Source organism: Pangasianodon hypophthalmus, chromosome 5, assembly GCF_027358585.1.
Source record: "Pangasianodon hypophthalmus isolate fPanHyp1 chromosome 5, fPanHyp1.pri, whole genome shotgun sequence".
Taxonomy (NCBI): domain Eukaryota; kingdom Metazoa; phylum Chordata; class Actinopteri; order Siluriformes; family Pangasiidae; genus Pangasianodon; species Pangasianodon hypophthalmus.
This window is the reverse complement of record NC_069714.1, coordinates 1,075,796-1,096,806: the sequence shown is the minus strand read 5'-3', so window position 1 is coordinate 1,096,806 and position 21,011 is coordinate 1,075,796. Positions and strand designations below refer to the sequence as shown.

Genomic DNA, 21,011 nt, shown 5'->3' with positions numbered 1-21,011 from the left:
TCATGAGGCAAACGTACAGCAGAGTCAACGTAGCGGTGAGAGAAAACCCCATGTTGTCCAGTTTTCCCTGCAATTGCAATTCCTCTCTCGGACAGCAGAGGGCTCCACGCTGTGTGAATAATTCCTTAATTCCTTAATATGTACTGTACATACTGTACATTTAGCGGAAATAGCTGAAAATTCATTGCAGCAAGAAAAATCCACATGAAAGTTTAGAATAATGCACAAATATGAAAAATAACGATGATTGTTTTTTTTTTTTTAGAGTTGATTTATTCGTATCAAACACCGATAATAAACGTTCACTCAAAGACATTTCTGTTTATTTCTGCATGTAAATGAACCTTATTATGCTAAAAGGGCTTACTGCATACATTTCTGTAGTTACGCATTGCATATTAGCGTCGCTAAGTGGCTCAGATTCGGAAATAAGACTCCTTTCCAAATCACACCAGTGACATTTAGACTCGCCGGCCATTTTAATAGGAACACCTGTGCACCAGCTAACTGCATGAATGAGCAGAGGTACAGGTGTTCCTATTAAAGTGGCCACTGAGTGTAACCGCTGATATAAAGGAGTTTATAGATCTATGGACAAGTGGTTTAATCCCTCTCACAGACAGTCAGAGAAACTTAATGGAGTTAAAGGTCAAGACAGAAGTAGTGGAACACCACAAAGCCACATTTAGTACTGTTACAACCTGCTACTGAGGCAGACTTCATCGTTTTTTTAACCATTTGATTGTCTGACGTTTGAAGGTGCAAAATATTTATTTTATTGTTAAACAAAAAAGCAGAAATTTTGTTGGGTCAAGACTCGGTAGGAGTCTTTCGGCTGCAATTACAGCTGCAAATCTTCAGGGATATAACTCTATAGGAAATGGTTCTTGGCTTTTGCATCACTACAGTGTAGCTTTACCAATATGCGTGTCCTGTTCGAAAGTGAAGCTCCGCCCACATTAGAAGGTGAAGCTCCGCCCCGTCTCAACTCGCTTGCAAACTGGAACAGGTTTTCTTCTACGATTGCCCTGTATTTAGCTCCATCCTCTATATCCTCTACAGTCCCTGCTGATGAACAGTATCCTCATGACGTGATGCTACCGCCACCATGCTTCACCATTAAAACATTAATTCACAAATAATATTGCAGACTATATTCATTATACGTGCTATTTTGTGTCGATCCAAGTCGTTTTCAGTTCCAGGTTGTAACACACGAAATGTGGAGAAGTTCAAGAGCTTGAATACTTATGCAAAGCACAGTATTATTATTATTATTATTATTATTATTATTATTACTAATAATGTGGAAATATCTGGTGAACAAAACGAGTGTATCAAGTGTACTGTATGTGTATTGTACAACATTAAAGTCCCTTCATTCCAGCCCCAAAAAGGAGTAATGACAAAAGAAAATGAGTAAATATGGACTAACTAAGTGAATTGAAAGTCAATTTAGCTAATGTCCACTGTCGCCATGACAACGTCGATTCTGGGAGGCGGGGCTTCAGGTACCTGTGCAAACAAGTCATTTGAAATGATTTTTTTTGATGAAGTTCACAACCTCTAAGAGCCCAAATTCTACTCAAAGCATCTTTAAAATGTTCATAAATGAACCGACTGTTAATCAAAAGGACGTTATAGACATAATCGAAGCAGGTAAAAACGTAGTGGTTATTAAGTGAAAATAAAAGAGGATGCCACCAAAGAAACCGTAATGGAAATAAATGAAGTGGACAGGAACGACATGAACATCCGTTAAGTCGATTTCACTTCTTTCATCCTGGAGTCCTCAACCCAGCTTACGCGAAAACAGAGACGGGTGGAAAAGCACGCATTATCTCTGCTGGCTGAGAGATGTGAGGATGGACAGAACCAACAGAAGAAGAAAAAGAAGAACGTTGCATGGATGGAGGCGTGAGGTGGAGGACCATTCTGTATTCGGCTTTTCGGTGATGAAAGGGGGAGGTGGAGAAAAGCACGACTCCATACAGCCACTCCCACTTCCTGATCCACTCATTTCATCACCTAAGAGAGAGAGAGAGAGAGAGAGAGAAAGAAAGTGTTGCGGCCATTTGGGTAATATTCTCGGAAGAATCTGATGTGCGATGTCTTACTAGAGTCGTCGTAGGGTGACTGGTAGCCGTTATAAGCGCGCTTTAGTGAGCTGATCACCGCTGAAAAATCTATAAACTCTTCATCGAAGACGTCAGAGATGTTCCTGATACAGAAACACAACGCAACGCAACGCATGAAACAATGCGCGTGAGGTGTTAAATGACCTACACTGCTCCGTGTATTCACATCATTAGCGTACCAGCCTTGTTTCTCTCCGTCCCAGCAGTTTGTCTCGTCTGGTCTCGCTGCTACGTTTTCATCCTGACACACGAACTCGGGCAGCGACGACCAGAAAGATTTAAACTGCGACAGCTTCCCTTTAACGTCCGCTACCTGCAAAATACAAAATAAATAAACAAATAAATAAAATGAACCGCTGTTTCGAGTGGTTTTAACAGAGACGCGAGAAGGGCTGATTTCTTTCTAGCCCAGACTGTAGATTCATGCAGCCTATCAGTGACAGTGGATTGTTTACTCCATACATTAAAAAAAAGTTTTTTTATGGTTTAAATGAAAGAGTTTACCGATTTGTTGACCAGTCGTTCATTACTGATATGAAACACTCTTGAAATCAGGAATACGCAGCTGCCTGTCTGAGGAGTTAAATAAGGATAAGATGCACTGAAACCACGATTGATACACAGCCACGGTATTTGAGGTCGGAAATAATCGGCAGAACAATAACGTTTCTTTAAATGTTGAATATTTCCCTGACAGTTTGGGTTTTGCTTCACGTGAAGTAACTGGTCGTGTCCAGAAAAATACGCTTTACAAAAAAAAGCAAAAAGACAGACTTCGTCGATCTCGTCTTGTTTACGTTGGCGCGGTTCGACAGATAGTTATTGTGGAATTTGGCGAAAACTATAATTACATAACAGCATGGTTTCGCCCTGAATAAATAAGTAAAAGTACTTAAAAAAAACAAACTAGGTCACATAAAAAAATAGACTTTCAAGGGTTCCAACAATCTGTTTTGTCCTTTTTTTTTTTTTTTGAATGAAAAATGTAGGAAAGGATTTCAGATAATTACTAGCTTACTAGAGCCCATTTTAATTCATTTATTATTATTTTTTTGTTATTGTTTTGAGATAATCCCAGAGTTAGGATTAGGGTTGAGGATTTATAGCTGGGATTAGGATTAAGATTCAGCATCGGGGTTAGGATTAGGGTTAAGATTGAGATTAGGATTACTATTGGGTTTACGATTATGGTTTCAAAGGATTAAGCTTAGAGCCAGGTTTAGGAGTTAAGACTTCAAGTTGAGAACAAATATTTGAGTTCAGTATTTACTCAAGATTATGTTTAAGATAAAATTTTACAATACCAATTTTCTGGGTTGATTTAAATGATGAAAATGTATGTTTAAGAGCTAGTGAGGCGTATAGTGTGGTATGCATTATGTCTAGTTAGTTAAACTGACGCATCAATCATCCAAGGAGTGAAACATCACACGACGCTAAATATAAATCCAACTGCTGCTAAAAGACGAAACCAAATGTGCAGTGTGGGTAAGAACACTCTGTCTGTGGAAGTGGTTTACCACAGTCAGCTCAGGCACACACACACACACACACACACACACACACACATTTTCCAACTGCCTGTAACTGAAGTAACCGAGCCTACGCGTGGGCATAAGGATCATCCAAATTCCCCTAGAATGACTGGCATTTTTTTTTTTATTAAACATCTTAAAAGTAAAAGGACTCTTCACAAAATCCTTCTTAGCATGAAAATCATTTTTATGAATGTTAATGTTTGAAGATGTAGTGAGATAGAGAGAGAGAGAGAGAGAGAAAGACAGAGAGAGGAGAGGACATGTAATAGAGGATGTCTCACTTAAATAAACAATGGATTTGTCTCGGGTTGAAATAACGTGTTCCTGAATAATAAATAAAGCTGTGAAAAACATTTAACGCCAAAATATCGTGGATTTTCCCTTCACCAGACAAGAGCAAGGATGTGAGTGTGAGTGTGAGAGAAACGCAATAGACAAAATTAGCCGTGGGCCGTATTCAGAGTCTAGACATTATGTGAGTATTCATGCTGGGAAAGTTCCTGGTATTCAGGATCAGCTTGTGCACTCTGTGCTTCTCATTCAGATTATTAAAAATCACCTGTGCGTGGTTCACACCTCTGAGATTTTTCTTGAGTGGAAGCGTGCGCGTTGACGTTTTCCAACAGACCACCGCCTTTAAACAAACATCACCGTTAAACCCGAAAAATTTCAGGGATAGAAAATGCGGACTGAAAAAGAAAATTGTATTTTTTTTTTTTTGCCGTTCAATGTAATAGGATCTTCACTTCCGCATAGATGTCTTGACGCGAGAGCGGACGTTCTCACGATACAACAGGAACCGGAAGCACTGCATTGTTTACAGCAGAGGAAGTTTCTTAAGAAACCGGGTCCGGTTGTGTTGTATTGTTTTGCGAGAACGTCGGAGATCTATGCGGAAGTGAAGATATTTTGTGAATAAAGGCTTAATTTTAGTATTTTTGCACACACAAAGCGTTCGTGTCGCTTCATAAAATTCAGAAATCTCCCAGGTTTCATTAAAAATATCTTCGTTTGTGTTCCGAAGGAAAGTCTTATGGGTTTGGAATGACATGAGGGTGAGTAATTGACAGAATTTTCATTTTTGGGTGAACTTTGAACTCATTGCAAAGGGTTTCTATATCAGTCTATACCAAGCCATTGTTTATTTTATTAGTATATCGCTAATATATTGCTGCATGAATAGTCCTAGTTGTAATTATCACATTAATTGCTGGTTTAATTGAACAAAATGGCTTCCACGCTCATTATTCAGCAGCACATAGAATAGAATAGCACTTGATCCAGCACATCTTACTATTTTGCTTTCTATTTTTTTATATTGTGCTCTGATTAACTTAACACAATCATAATGTCTTTGATAGATATAATCTATTTCATCATACAATTTTTTTGTCGATTTGATTAAAAAAAATTACTTTGTTAGCTAGTGTTAGCTGGAACATGTAAATAGCATATTCAAGTCTTATAGCTAATACTATTTGCTTGGTAGCTAGTTGTGTTTATTTTGTACAGTTTATATAACACTGCCAGCTAGTGTTAGCTGTAAGTTGTAAATAGCATATTTAAATTTTTTTAGCTTAATGGTAATTCACTAGGTAGCTAGCTGCTTTAATCATGTACAGTCTGTGCGACTTTGCTGCCTTCACTGTACATCAGTTCATTTTAAAATTATATTGAGATTATTAATGTAGTGAATGTTTACCAGTTTTTGGAGGTTTGTGCCAGCAGACTCAGTTGTTGTAAATCCGGCATCGAATGTGCCTGAGACGTCGCGGGAAACTCTGCTCTTTTCCAAAAGCTTTGGCTGACCACAACCACGAAAAACCTGCAATTACGCAGAAAGAAAAAAGAAAAGGAAGAAAAACAGGACATTGCATTCCTGAGACGCACAAGTTGTACAATTTTACCCAAACTGCGCTCTCTGTAACATAGCCCTAGAGGTTGTGTGCTTTTAGCATCTCTGTGTCATTTGTCAGCCTTTAGCTGAGCGTGCTTATGGATGTAGAGTGCTAGTCTCACATGCTAATCGCTAAGCCCTTAGCTAGGCTAGGTATTTCCATTATAAGGCCATGTCTGAGTTTACCATTCCAAGGATTTAAATAACTAGGTGTTAAGGTGTTATAACACATTAAATATGACATACTTCGTATGACAATTCCATGGTTTTCTCTTGCATAGTCATGATGGCGTCTGAAATTTTGACGTCGATCGGCTCCATGACGGACTCGATGTTGAACGGCCCTTCGAGTCTCTCGATCAGCAGTAACATCGCATCTGTAAAGAAAAAGAGATTTGATCTTTTGTTTAAAGAAAAAAAACGATTGCTGTGCTAGTTTTGCTAATTATTTGCTACGTATTTTCAATTGTTCAAACAATAAAACCGAAAGCAAAAAGAGAAATGGTAGTTGCGAAGAGGAAAATTCCTAATCTGTGTATAACAATTATCTAAAACTTGCAGTGCTAGTTTTACTAATTACATTAAAAAACATATATTTTAAAGAAATTGTGATCATAAAACCACATGCCATAGATGCTGGTTTGCTCTATTAGGTATATACCACCTTTCATTTTTCCCCAACTTGGCCAGGGACAACTTCCAGTATGGGTGTGTGACTTTTTTTTTTCGGTCTGCCCGTCTCACTCTCTCTTTCTCTCTGACTTTTTTTTCTATCGTTCTTCGCTTGTCTCTTTCTTGTTGTGTAATCACTTTGGGACAAACCAGAGATCGCTGAAGAGTAATAACTGGGCGAAAGTTTTTATTAGCAAGACAACTCTTTCACCCCATGTGTAGACCTCAATAAATTTCACCCCTTTATTCCCAGAATGAACTTTCGCCGCGTGGAGGTGAACGAGGGCGGATCATGGTGGTTTCTGTCCCATACAGAGGGGCACTTTCCTCGCTCTTGTTCCCTGGTTCCTAATTTATTTCTGTAACATTAAATCCGTCCGAACTGCCCGTAAAGCCACAAAAATGTTTGAGGAAATCCTTCTCTTCCTGGAAACGTGCATTTTATGCATATTTTGGGATTACGTTAACGCCGCGAAACCAGCCAGTGCGTCATGTGGAAAGGCTGGTCCTCTACGCTAAAATATCAACAATCAAGGTAAAGATGCAACCAAGCCTGCACCGGGTATTCTTCCTAATTAAACATAGCTGATAATGGATCATGGATTTTGAATCATATTATTTAGAATTTATTCTAATAAGCAAAGGAACCTGATTGGATGGTCAGTAGTTTGCTAATATTCTGCTAGCTCTTTGGCTAATCAGGGATATACTGTATATATGAGACTAGTGCTCTACATAAAAGAGCACACTCAGCTGATAGAGGACACGGGGACGCTAAACACATGTGGCGCTGGTTACTCAGTGTGTATAAAGAGTAAAATAACCAGAATGTCCTAAGCTGGCTTTAGAGGAAGTGGGTATATAAGTGGATTTTATATAGACATTGTGTTTTTCTCCCATTGGCTCAAGCTAAAATTAAATAAATAAATAAATACATACATACATAAATTAAAACAAAATGGTGGTGGGGGGTACGTTAAAATCCCAGGAGATCGTCAAAGCAACCCGGCTGACATCAACAACCATGCCAAAGACGATCAAAGTCACTGAGATCACACCTTTCCCCCATATTATGAACATTAAACGAAGCTCTAGACTTGTATCTGCATTATTTTATGCATTGTGCTGCTGCCACATGATGGCTGATCTTGCATGGAATGTGTGTGTGTGTGTGTGTGTGTGTGTGGTTGAGAGCAGCACAGCTGTAAGCCATTATCCTTGGCCTACAGCTGCTCCTCTGTCCACTTATTCACGTTTATTTAACCTCCAAAATAAAATAAAACCAAACCACGGAGGTCACATAAACACTCATTATATATCCATTTAGGCCCCATTCAGCCAGTGGCCTAGATAGTGAGTAGGGTGTGTGGTTTGGGACAACGTCCTCGGTGTACTGGTGATGGTGAGACATTTGTACTGACGTTTTCATTTAGCGAACAGTTAGGAAGCTAATCGGGTTAGATGACGTACGGTGATCCCAGGTAAACGTGGAGATTCTTACCGATGTATCGCGTCCAGTCGTCGTCCATTCCGAGCTGCTGCCTCAAACAGAGCTTCAGGGCATGAAGGCAGGAATCTTTACACGGCTTCGTCACCGTCACTCCCTGGCAGTACGAGCAGTACAGCATTTCAGTGACGTTGCTAACACACTCCGCGCTCATGTTAACCTGAGAGACAGGAAATGACGCAAATCAATCACTATATCACAGAAATCCCTGATTCATTGATTTAAACAGTGTGCTCATAATAACCTACAGATTATATGTAGTAGTTATAGTCGTGACTATACAAGTTTGACTACAGTTTGTTAGATGCAGCTCACTCACTCACATGTTTCTGAAGATTCTCCTCAAAAGGAAGCTTTAAAAAAAATAAATAAATTGCAATAGCAGATCTGCCAAACCCTGACGAGATTAATGAGTAGTCCAGGGAAGAGACGCAGTAAAAAACACTGTAAAATAGTTCGACAAGGCCAAGAGATTTCACTGGTGTTTTTTTTTTTTTTTCAGTCAAAAAATGTCAGCCTTTCTCTCTTTTTTAATTTTTTTTAATTTTATTTTACTTTTTTCTCTTTTTTTTAAAAAAAAAATTAAACAACAGTGAAAATTTTGGGGCGTGTGGAACTTCTACAAGGGACTTTTTCACTGTTATTTATTTATTTATTTATTTACTTATTTATTTGAAAAAATTTCAGTCATTTTTCAGCCCAAAAAAAAAAAAAAACACATTTTCACATAACTAATTCAACATTATTTTTGACTCAATCAAATCGCAAACTGTTGCATCTGTCAGAAACTGACTTCAATATTTATATATTATTATTATCGTATATTATATTATTGCATATTATTGGGAAACACTGATGACGCATTCTACAAGTGATAAAAACAAGACTGTTGAACATCCATGGCCATATTTATTAACGTTTATGAGCATGAAGTTTCTAACCCTGTGCAAAGCGGAAATTAATATACTATCAGGCAGTTTATTATCTTTTTTTCGTAACTGTTGTCGTAATTAGCTAGCTGGTCGTGTTAGAAGGATAGCGTGGATAGCATTACTTAGGAGTCATGTATTTTCTGTTGAATTTATGCAACAAAGCAGTAAATTCTTAAAATTGTTTTGATGGCGCATAACTGCTGACCGCACGTTTGGTTTAATCTAATACTTAGCATCAGCCAATAGGAAATAACAAACCATGCTTATTCATATTGCAGCAAGCACCAGAACATAGCTAGTTAATTCAATGTTATATGGATCACCGTGTGTTTATTACTGTTAACCAGCTAGCTAGATATTTCCAAAAATGGACTGAACCAAGAGTCATGGACGAGCTCGCTGAATCTGCTGCTTGTTAACTGCTTCTTACTAAGAGTGGTTTAAATAATAGTTAAATTATAAATAATAAATTAGCTATATGATAATTTTTTAAAAATCGCATTTGATTTTCCTCAGTTTGACAAAGTTGCTTCAGAATAGTTAGCAATGTTCCTTACTAGCTTGTAGTATAGTTAGCTATTTTATCAAAAGGATAGTTTAGCTCTAGCTCTAGCTATTTTAAATTCACGAGTAGCTGAATTTACACAAAAAAAACTTCACCATATCAACAATTATACATTTGTCTTTCTTAAATAACTACACAATTTGAAAATGTAGATCATCCACCATACAAGTCTTCGTGAATGAGCCGTTATTCTATAGAAACAATAACATTTTTAAAAAATGCTGTTATAGAGAATTAATCAACATCTTTTGACCAATCACAATCCAGAATTCTATAGCACTCTTGTATATAAGTTAGCAAAAATAAGTTCCAGCATGGATGGGATTGGGATTTAATACTTGTCTTCCTGCTGGAAACTGGTGCACAGAAGTGCGGATCACAAGATTCTGAAGTGTCGAGTACAGTGTTTATCTCATAGTATCTTGAACTAAACAGCCCGGTTATAGCACGCAGCTAGCAAACGATCCTGCTGAAGAAACACACAGCTAAGTCTAACATGAAACTCCATGGTGGTCCACAATGGTTTATGCTGGTTAGTACTGGTCTGGTGCTCTTTTATGTAATTAAACACCACAGACATATCCTGACTGACTAGCAAGATCTGGCTGATTATTTGCTTGTATTATGCTAATACAAGCTTTGAAACATTTGATCATGTTAAATATACTGTATTTCCCACATAATATCATAAAGATGACAAAATTTCACACCAAAGCATAAATGGCTTGTGTTTGTTTTCTGTCTCATTCCTTGTCCAGTCATTGTTTTGTTACCAAATTGTTTTCACGTCTCATTGCAAGGTCTGTTTTGTCCAAGTCTCCTTGCAAAGTCTTACCGCATTTTCTGACATGAAGTCATATTATTGTCTTGTTTTCTGAGTTTCCTTGTCCCATATTCTTCTGGTTTTCAGTTCTTAAAAAAAGTTCTTAAGCCTAGAGATTGATATTTTAGGCAAAATAGGTTTTCTTTTTCTTTTAAAGACATTTGAAATATATTTTATTCTAATCATTCATTGCAGCCAACTTTTACAATTCTAATCCGTGAAAATGTGAAAAATAAACTCAATAGTTACTTTAATACTAGACAAAGTCAGTTTTACTAAGAAGAACATCACTGGTCCAAGACTACAGTTTTACCTAGATGTAAACATTTCTCCCCAAACAAAGCTAGCTTGAATAAATGTTAGCTAAACAAACTAGCCAAAACACTATTTCAGCCAACAAAGAGGAAAATTAGCTAACCTTGGATGCATTGGTAGCCACTTCCTGTCCAAATCCGAGTCCCTGGACGAAGGTTCGAGCGACGACAAACGCCCTCGACACTTGAGCTTGGACCTTTTTGGGCACGTCGCCGAAGGGCTTGAGGTCATCCATGTGCTTGTTCACGCACTCCATGTAATCGTCATTGATGTCGTACTGTGAGTTCAGCAGCTGGAACATGCGCTCCATCAGACGAGTCCAGAAATCGTTGATCATCTCGTCCAGGTTCACATTTCCACCAGTGTAATAGTGTTTCAGTTCAGAAAACAGTCGCTGGAAAACGTCAGCGTTTTGCGTGTACAGATCGCCGTAAGTACGTACGAACATCTCATTCAGCGAGCGCTCGGTTTTCTCCAGGAGCTCCAGGAAGAAATCTATCCAGAGAAAAAGGTTGCAGAGAAATTACAACTCATCTTGTTGGAATATGTGTGACTACAATTAACATCTAATTTACATAATTTGAGGAAAACATACAAAATTTGAGATGTAATTGTAATTTTTTGGTATAATGCCAATAAAATTTTGGTCAATTTCTATCTAGTATTCTAAAAGTATCCATCTAGAAAAAAATCTAATTTATCAATGTATATTATATTTAACATATAATGCATCCAATATGCATTAATGCAATCAATCTAATGCATATATCAGAGGTATATTAATAAACCAATCAATTAGGATATAGCATACATTTCTTAATGTCATGCAAAACTGTGTTTTGTTTCCACGTGACCCTTTTGGCTTTCCATAGTCACCGCTCCACCTCACGTGTACTTCAGCATCCGATAGCAAGACCAAGAGTGTCTAATGTTGATAGATGGAGGTGTTGAACAATTAAAATGGCTTGCTAGGCTCACAGCTAAAGTAGCTAGTTAGTGTTATTTTTGGTTGGGACTGTCTCTGTTTTGACGTGCGTGTTTGGGCTTTCAGAAATAAGAAAAACGAAAAACCTAAGAAAGCTGTTATGAGAGTCAATTGTACATGTTATCTGTCCGAACTGCACTGCAATCATCTGTCATTTACTCCAACTGACTAACTTTTTTTATTCACAATTTTGTGTCAGGGTTCTGCATGGATTTCATTTTTTTCTGCATGGGAGCATCATCAGACTTGCGCTTACAGCTTAGAGGGAACAGTGCCGTGTGTCAAGTGTAGCGTCAATTAAATGCTGTGAGATTTGGAGAAAACGGTTCAATATAAATATGAATGCAAAATAAAATAATGTATGTTCTTTTCCCCGTCTCTATTTAAATGCTGTTAGCATTGGGAGTGCTAATTTGCAGTGATTATAGCCGCCATTATACTGTCATGTTTTTAAGAAACTTCTTTTTATCATTTTGAGATGTGAAAGACCTCATAAGATGTATAAGATGTATTTTTTTAATACCTGCTATCTTGTAAAAAAAAAAAAAAAAATTGTAAGCTTTTTATAAATCTGCATGTGTTTGGAATTTACAGGCGAGCGTCCAGTTTGCTACAAATGTTATTCACTAGCTACTTACTTGTGCTAGCATGCAAACAGACAACTAGCGTAAGTCCTAATGTAGTGCCTTTTTATCACATTACAGTCATCATGGAAAGGTACAACACACCCAATACACAATTTTTGTAATATTTGACACTTATTACCAGCTATGTCAGTTTGTGATTCCCTACAAGATCTAACTGTTTTGAAAAGCTTAGCTAAAGCAAGATATTCCAAGACTCTCACATGGGGAACACATTTTTAGCTTGAGCCAAACGTAAAGAGAGAAGTCGTACCATCAAACCTTTTATATCTGGACTCAAACGTGTTCCTCAAGTCTTCGGTCGCCTCGTCCACAAACTTTTCAAACTCGTGCTTACTCCTCTCAATGAAATTCTGCTCCATTTCTGCGCTACAGCACGTCCAGTTCTGCGCACACACTTGCAGGTAGTCACCTGGAAAGTACAGAAAGTGTCACAGATGATAAAAATCTCATTTTAAGATCTACTCGAAACAGCAGAATTCAGATGTAGCTGATATCTTTAATAAAACTTTAGCAAAAATTGTGCAAAATTAATATAGAAAATGACGACATTGTGATATTTTAAGACCGTACGTGGAAAGTGTTTTTTTTTTTTTAACAGGTAGGAGTCATATTTTGGTCCAAATCTCCATTTTAAGCTCTTTTAAACTTTGTCTCAGGTTTGCACTCTTTAATTCAGACCACAGGGTTTCATTAGGGTTTAAATAAAGAGACTGAGATGGTCATTTTGTGTTTCTTTAACCAATTTTGTATTGATCTGGAACTATAGCTTTGTTGAAAGCTCTATGTATGAGTGCATTTTAACCTCCTGGCAGAGGCACCCAGGTTTTGGACTGGGGTAAGAACCCCAAACCACCAGCCACATCACATTAATGATCCACATTCACATTTTACAGTGAGTCGGTTAGAGGTGTTTTCCATGTATGCAGTCCAATTTTACATCCAATGAACACAAAGAACAGTATAGTGATAGTAATTATTTCTTATCTACAAATGGACTGGATGAGATTGGAAAACGTGGCTACTTGTTTTTGGAAACAAAATTATTGCATTGCGTTGGGGGTTGCAGTTCACCATAAAGATAGCTCTGGTGCACACTGGGAAATATCTTTGGCGTACCAGAAAAATTTCTTTTGTTTACTTACTGCGGCATCGTCGGGATTCAAACTCACAATGTCCCAAAAACAGGGCAAAGAATTTTCTGTTGCGCCACTTGTTTTTTCTTTTTTTTGGCTGTATTAAACAGACATTATGTAAATAATAACTCTTTAACCTTTAAGTAGTTTGGCTTGATGATGACAAATGCAATATAAGTATGTTACTTGAGGGGAAAATATGGCTGACTTATAGAGACTACAAAGCACTTCTGTAAGTCGCTCTGGATAAATGGCATAAATGTAACCATAAATAAGACAAATGACTATTTTTTGTAAAATTAGATTAGAATTTTTAAAGATATGAGCTGCTACATGACTATTGACATTACTTCTAGCTAGTTAAAAATTTACCTCGTGTTGTCTCTGTAACATTATCTCAGATTATCAGATAGCACTGGAGTCTACAGCACGGCACCATAGTCATTTTTTACCCACAAGTTGGGCTAAAAAAAAAAAAAAAATCAACCCAACATGTTGGTCAAAATCCTAAATCAACCTCACTGGGCTAAAACTCAGCGCTGGGTTTCCAAAGTGACCCAAAATTGGGTTATTTTTAGTCTAGCTATATTTAAATTGTAGGAGTTCAGCTGAGCCATGACGATCTTGTTGTGGCTAGGTAGAAATACAGCTATAGGTGCTAGATATAAATATTACATGGAGCTATACACTGCATACTAATCAACATCAACGCAATGATCTCATCTAAGTTATGTCCACTTAGCCAAAGACGCTTTGGATACCGATCTCCCAATAATTAGCAACGTGGTTTGTTGTTGGATGGTAACGGATGTCCATACGCTAAATTTAGTCGTTCTCAAGACAGTAATTTCTAAGCATATCAGACTGACTCACGTTCCGTAACCGTTTATCCTGGTCAGGGTCGCGGTGGATCTGGAGCCTCTCCCAGGAACACTGGGCATGAGGCAGGGATACACCCTAGATGAGACGCCAGCCCATCACAGGGCACTATGCACACACACTTACACACCTAGGGGCAATTGATCTTAGCTGATCCACCTAGTGGAATGTTCTCCATAGGGAGAACATGTACAGAAACTCCACACAGACAGTAGTTCAAGCTCAGGTTCAAACCTGGGACCCTGAAACTGAGAGATGGCAAACCTGCACCATTACGCTGTGCATCATTTCAAACTGCTAAAGATAAAAAAAATACAAAAAGATGGCTGCTGAATTTAAACAGATATCCAGTATCACAGTAAATAATAGACTGATCATGATTCTGTGAAACTTTTTAATGTGGGATATTCAGGGTTTAATATGGTGCAATTATTATTCTAAAAACTTATGTTTTTTTAATCGGGTTTTCCCTCTGTCTACATCTAACATGTTTAACTACAGATTCTTTTCATTTTGTTTTTTACAGAGTGGCGCTGGTTGGTGAGTGAATCAGAGCTTTTCAGAACCATCTTAAAGATATTATTTGAAATTTCCTAAAACATGTCATCTTTATGTACAAGAGCCTTATGTTTCTTGCTTGGTAATAATTTGGGAAATCCAGTGTATAATTTGTTGTGGCAAAAGCTCGAATGCATTAAGTAATTCAACAGATACCTTCACTGAAGGTCAAGGAGATTGTAAATTGTGAAGAGTTTTATTTTTGTCCAATTCCTTGGTTAGATGATGATATGTTTCAGTCGAAATTACATTTTTTGCATGGCTGTTTAAAAAAAAATACAAATCTCACACGTGTTCATTCAGCAAATTTCTCTGAAACCATTTCGAGCCATTATGGCCTTTTTAAGGCCACCATAGCCACAATTTTTAAACCTCCAGGGAATCAAAATTCATGATCACTTTCTAATTAGATCAGTATTGGTTCTGTGGGCACACAACATGAATAAACAAACGCAAACCATCTATCATCTCATATCATCTCATATCATGTCATGTTTTCTCCCCTTACCAAATGGAGCGTGAATCTGCTGGAGCGGATTTGATGTTGAAATCTGGTTTTCTTCTACTGATTCAATCCACATTAGCTGGCTAGCTTCATGCAATAGGTTACACTGAAGAAAACTTTAAATTTACATTAAAACTTCAAATCTCTTTAAAAACATAATTTTTTTCTTTAGCCCAATTGCACAAGGTTAATTTTATGTGGTGAGGTGGAGTAATATAATTATTGCCAGAGCATCTCTGAGATTTTGGTCACGTCCATATCCATCATGTCATGTCAGTAATTTTTTTACAGACTACACGTGCATGCATCTGGAACAATTACACTGTATTCTGCCTTCTATGAAATGAGCAGTAGAAATAACTCCAGGACACACTCTTTTTTTGTCTGTGTTATCCCCTGTTGAAACCAAACCAAACCCAAAACAAATCTCAATCTCCCAGACCAAACCAAATCTCAAAGTATTTAAAGTGCAGAATAACAAAATATTGACAGTGTTTAGAAGGACATACCAGAGAAGAGACTTTTCCAGGAGGTTTTAGGTAAGGTAAGTTTTGGAGTTCCTAGCATAGGTACAACCTACAGACATATTATGGTTATGTGACCTAGTAATGATCAAGCACAACTCGTGTATTAAGATGAGATGTATGTAGCATGCATGGAATTTTTTGTGTGACAAACCTATGTATATGTCGTGAAGACCCACCCATCCGGTGATTTATGCTGAGATCGCTTTTCAATGAATCAGTGCTTGATTGATTCACTTTGCTTATCATTGCATCAAATATAATTACAACAGATGTCCTCTGAGAACATTACTCAACAGAGATCAGTCCGGAAATCTCATCCCAGCCTAATAGCACTTCTGTCAGCAATATTCCAAAATGCAGCATTGTTTGCTTGCCTCTGAACAGCCTCTGATTGTTTACCACAGCAGTGTACACTTGTACAATGTACCATCATTGGCGATACCGACTATGGACCATGGGTTAGACTCACCATGGATTGGTGATTCTAAGGTGTTCTAAGACCCTTAGGTGTGAATGAGGGTGCTAGTTTGTAGTGCCCTGTAATGGACCGGCATCCCATTCCACTGCGACCCTGATCAGGATAAAATGGTTGAATGAAGTTTAATGAATAAATGAATGAATGATCTGTTCCAGTAATGACCCTTCAAGTGACATTAGCCAGCTAAAATGATACCTACTGAGCTGTTGCTAGCTGACATGCTACAATGACTTCTTTCAAACATGGCTAATTTAACAGTAAACTAACCCAAGCCTGCTTTGCTAGCAATCTGCCCCTGAGTATGTCACACTATGTGATCTATGTGTAAGCAACACGGGTAACCATGGGATCTATTTTAGCCACTGAAACAGTGTCTGATGTCAGGGCAGGGCAGGCCAGGTCTGTGGGGGGACAGCCGAAGTCATACCTTCTGCAAGACGGCAGGAGAAAAATACTTGATGGAACGGTTGGCAGGGTTTATCCAAAATGCCTGTGGTTCTTCTGCTGTGGCCTTTATGCACAAGTGTGCTTGATAGAGGGGAGAGACTTCAGTGACTGTTTTTAGTATTCATGCTATTTTACTATTGATGCATGCCAGACAGTGATGCAGTTGTTCATCAGGTATAGTCCCTTTCTGGAATGGGAGGAAGAAGATAGGAAGGGGAGATTTGCTCTCAGTCCAGGTATGTGAGGGTCCAGATGAGGTCCAGGGTGACACCACAGATTCTCTTGCAGTTAACAATCATCTCTGTTTGTCATCATGTTTTGTTTTGACCTAGACTACAGGTTCCATACCCTGGTCCTGGAGTACCCATTGTCCTGCAAATTTTAGCGGTTTCACCCGATTCAGCAAGGATCAGGGGTGGGTCTATGGTCTAGACCAATCCAATGACTGATTCACCTTTGGTGCTGGTAAGGTCCAGTGTACATTATGTGATCCAAGCTGTACTTGGTGGCATAGATGTGAGCCAGAGTGAACAATGTAACAGCACTAGACATACAGTACTGCCTTGTGGGAATCATTGGAATTGTTGATCCTAAGTGACTGAGATCTCCCAGTTAAGATCCACTTAATCTAATTGCAATGAATCATTACTGAGGTCAGTGAACAGCATTCGTGCACGTGCCCATTTATCCTGGTGTTGTCAGGGCCAGATGAAGGGCAGTGAATATGGCATTGTGCCCTGTTGGGGTGCCAGAAGAACAGCATGGGATCCAGTGATGCCCGAGTTTATTATTTATACGTGTAGCAATGGAGACTCCGTTTGCAAGAAATTTAATAAAGATCACAGCAAACTAAGTGAAAACAATCCAAATATCGACTATGACAAGGCAGGCAAAGGTTAATCAGGTTTGACAAAAACAAAACAAAGGCACATGATGCAAAAGCAGCGCTCATCCCTCTGTGAACTCCAGAGGGAAATTCATAAAATTATGCCTCGTGGTCAGTCTCTAAAAGCATCTCATGATAAGAACTGGTGTCAGGGTTATTGGCTGGTAGTCACTGATATGATATAGCATACAGAGATGACTGCTAGCTACAGCCTCACAGTTCTGTGCCTCAACCCTCATGCCACAGGTCTGGCAGGGTGGCATCAGCATCATCACAGACAGGCAGAGTTATGACCTGAATGCCCTGCCATGTAGTCTGTGTAGCTCTGGTGTCTAGGACGTGATGCTGGTTGGCTCTGCTGTCCTGAGGGCTGCCATGTCACTGGTTTCCAGCTGCACACATGCCTCTGCCAACAGCCACCATTTATGATTTGGATGTGAGTTGATGGTCTTAGAGTTAGTAAGATCATCTAATACTGATGCTGATATAACTGAGATACAGTGAATTCCTCCAATTTGATGGAGTCATTGCAGGTAACAGCTTCCCTAAATATATTCCAGTGACAAAGCAGTCCTGAAGTGCTGAGATGGCCCCTTCAGGCAAGGTTCTCATCTGTTGCAGAACCAGTTTGGCAATTCGTGCAGCGGTATTCTGGATGCTGAAATTAGCTTAGCAAAGCTCTAATCACACAAACATGTGGGGGCTTTGTACACTCCATGGATGTTGGTGTAAACAAGGTCCACCATGTTTACCACATGGATTTCAAACTCATCATGAATTGAATTGTAATTTGCATGGCTGTAATACCCAATCAAAATAATAAAAAGCTACTCATACTGTCCACTTAGCATCAGACCTTCAAAGTACTCTTACAAATCATGAAGGTCACTTCTTCTCTCCTTCAGCCATTGACTGTAATCTAAACATCAGCTGAATGGGCTTCTGCACATTTTAATTACATTTCAGTTTAAGCATGCAATCAAGTCATCAATGTAGAACAAGATTTTCAAGAATCGTGCCAATTTGTCATCTCATGCTATACAGTGTAGTTAGTACTAGAGCTACATGTGTGTGTGTTTGAAGACAGATAATCCATCAGACTGCAATTTCTGGTTGAGTGCCATTGGCTCTACCTCAGTAAAATGTTTCAATATTCAGGAAATGTGGTGGACAAAAATGATAAAATTTTGGCACTTTTTTCTACAGTGTAAGAGAAGGCATGTTCTAGATGCAATTTATCCAAAGAAATGTGACAGAAAAATCTGGCTCGCCTTATGGTTGGTGATGGGACACGAATACTGCACTGGAATACCACACAAACATTTGACATATAACATTTAAAAATATTTATAACTCTGTATAAATGTAGTAATTCCAGTATCTGATGGAGTCTCAGGAAGTTTCAGATGTCTGTTATGAGTGAGAACTTGTCGGTCGGGTCATGTTACGTTAGCTATGGGAACGCAGATGTGGCTGATGAGCAAAACAGCAACATGACAGATCGTACGTTTGTGTACGTCTAAACAAGTTTCCAGGCTTTTCTCACTTGTGCGTTCACTATAAACAGAATTAACGGATTGCCTTGAACTTTCATGCTCTTACACAATGTGAGGACATGCTTACATGTTAACAATACCATGAGTCTTGAATAGCAGAGTTTATAATAAAAAAAAAATAAATAAAAAATAAAAAAAAGCGCTGTTGAATTGTGGATTCTGATGATTGGACGTTTTTTTCTATATCAGTACTAATACGTTATCGTTTCTATGGTAACGGTTCTCTCACAGGGACTTGTACGGGGGGACACTCTACAAAATAGAAGCTTAAAAAAACAAGCTTTTAACAACAGAAATGTGTGTATAATTGTTCAGATGGTGAGATTTTCTGTAGGGAGATGCTTATGTAACTTTTCTGGAAGGAGTCTCCAGTGTCAGAGCTTTCTAACAGTCAGAGATAAAGCTGGAAATTTAATTTTTCCAATATCTTCAGGACAGAGGACGTAATGCTTTGCGATTTGCGACTGGAAAAAGAGACACATTTTTACTCCTTTTTATCAGCCTTTGTGCGTGAAAACACCTTCACTGTGGTGCGCACGCATTTCTGATGTACAGCCATTATCCGCTCTGTGTGTCTTTCCCTCTGCTAATGTTTACAATAAATCTCACAATAGAAAAGGTTCTGTACATCATAGACACACAGTCTGCACTTACACTTTACCGTTGTTTTTTCAGATTTAATTCAGATTATTTAATTAACAAGATACCGGTGACTGTGGCGTATTTTTTAACCAGTCCAATCTGGCAACCCTGTCATTAACCGTCCCATCCGCTGCTCCTCCGCCACTGAAAAGGGGCATAGAGCGAGCTTGGGGCAGCGTGATTCCTGCCCCGATGGGCCTGTGTTAGCACTTGGTGAAACTTTTGAACGCTAGGTGCAATAATAACTCTATGGAACTAAATTATGCGGTATGCAAATCATCAGTTACAGCTGTAAAATGAGTATTTTAACAGAATTTCAAATGCACAGAGGTGGAAATGAGGACTTTATGATGACTTGTTGAACAGCTGATGCATGGTGTATCGTACAGGGTGGCACTGGGTCAAACCTGTCCCTGTAGGGACGAGCCGCCTCTCGTCACCGTGCACCAGATCAGCAGCCACCAAAACACAAAGCACTTACCTGGAGCTGCAAATGAGGCAAATCCTTTTCTACTTCTTTAATTTCTTACTATTAAAAGTTTTGTTTGTTTTTTTTTAAAGAAAGTTTTGTTAAATGCAAAAGATGCATATTAATGGTTACAAAACCTCTAACGTGGTACTTTCACCCCAGCCACAAGGAAAGGTACTGTTTAGCACCCTTTTCCCATAAGTTACTGTAAACTTCTAACACACACACACACACACACACACACACACAGTGTAAAGCCTTTAACACTGAAAGTAAACACTAAACCTTGTAACCTCATTATGCACTACAGATGCAGTGGACTAATTTTTTTTTTTTTCATAATTACAGAATATCATGACAATTAAATTCAGCAAGAACATCCACTGTCTGTGACTCAGCTGACGCATCACGCGCTGTTTGAGTGTAACGGTGTTGGTGCCACGTGCACTCGGTTATTTCTTAAATGTGTGTGTGCATGTGTGTGTGCATGTGTGTGTGTGTTTCTTACCTGCCGTTTCATTCTCGGGGACGGTCCCGGAGCTGAAGCCCATGTCCCTGTACGCCTGTCTCACCGCGCTACAGCCGGCGCTCGCGCGGTCCTCGGCGCACGCCAGCGCACAGAGCGCGCACAGAAAGAGAGCAGCGGCGGCGGCGGCGCGCGCGAGCACCATCGCACATTCGCGTTATTAATAATAGCAACGACAATGATGAAAGAAATGAGGAAAACAATTAATCTTATTATTACGCATAAAAAATATATATATATCATCCAGCTCCACTTCCGGGTTGAGCGACCACCACCATCATTATCATCATCATCATAATCAGAGACGCGCGCGACGGCTCTCGAGCTGTGTGTGTGTGTGTGTGTGTGTGTGAGCGCTTCCTCGCGCGCGCAAGTCTGAGGTAAAA

The 21,011-nt window shown here is 38.8% G+C and overlaps 1 protein-coding gene and 1 long non-coding RNA gene across 2 annotated transcripts in view; one reads left to right on the top strand and one right to left on the bottom strand.

The window, feature by feature from the left end:
- Window positions 1–297: 297 nt before the first annotated feature.
- On the bottom strand, window positions 298–20,986 carry LOC113524331 (glypican-6-like). Its single transcript, XM_026910541.3, has 9 exons — window positions 20,608–20,986; window positions 12,270–12,428; window positions 10,491–10,882; window positions 7,747–7,912; window positions 5,820–5,950; window positions 5,379–5,501; window positions 2,318–2,451; window positions 2,118–2,221; window positions 298–2,028 (listed from the first exon to the last, which is right to left on the bottom strand). Exons 1-9 carry the CDS (start codon window positions 20,768–20,770, stop codon window positions 1,838–1,840), a joined length of 1,563 nt encoding a protein of 520 aa, XP_026766342.1. The 5' UTR covers window positions 20,771–20,986; the 3' UTR covers window positions 298–1,837.
- Window positions 6,006–21,011, top strand: part of LOC128318304 (uncharacterized) — a 45,925-nt gene continuing 30,919 nt past the window's right edge. Inside the window, exons 1-2 of the long non-coding RNA XR_008301756.1 lie at window positions 6,006–6,780; window positions 14,558–14,571. This is a non-coding gene — a long non-coding RNA (uncharacterized LOC128318304). The remainder of the gene's footprint in view (window positions 6,781–14,557; window positions 14,572–21,011) is intronic.

Excerpts from the sequence above, each read along its gene's own strand:
- LOC113524331 (XM_026910541.3), bottom strand. The coding sequence starts at position 20,770 with ATGGTGCTCGCGCGCGCCGCCGCCGCCGCTGCTCTCTTTCTGTGCGCG. Across the intron at positions 12,429-20,607 it reads CCCCGAGAATGAAACGGCAG|GTGACTACCTGCAAGTGTGT; the intron begins GTAAGAAACACA and ends TGTACTTTCCAG. Across the intron at positions 5,502-5,819 it reads CCATGGAATTGTCATACGAA|GTTTTTCGTGGTTGTGGTCA; the intron begins GTATGTCATATT and ends GCGTAATTGCAG.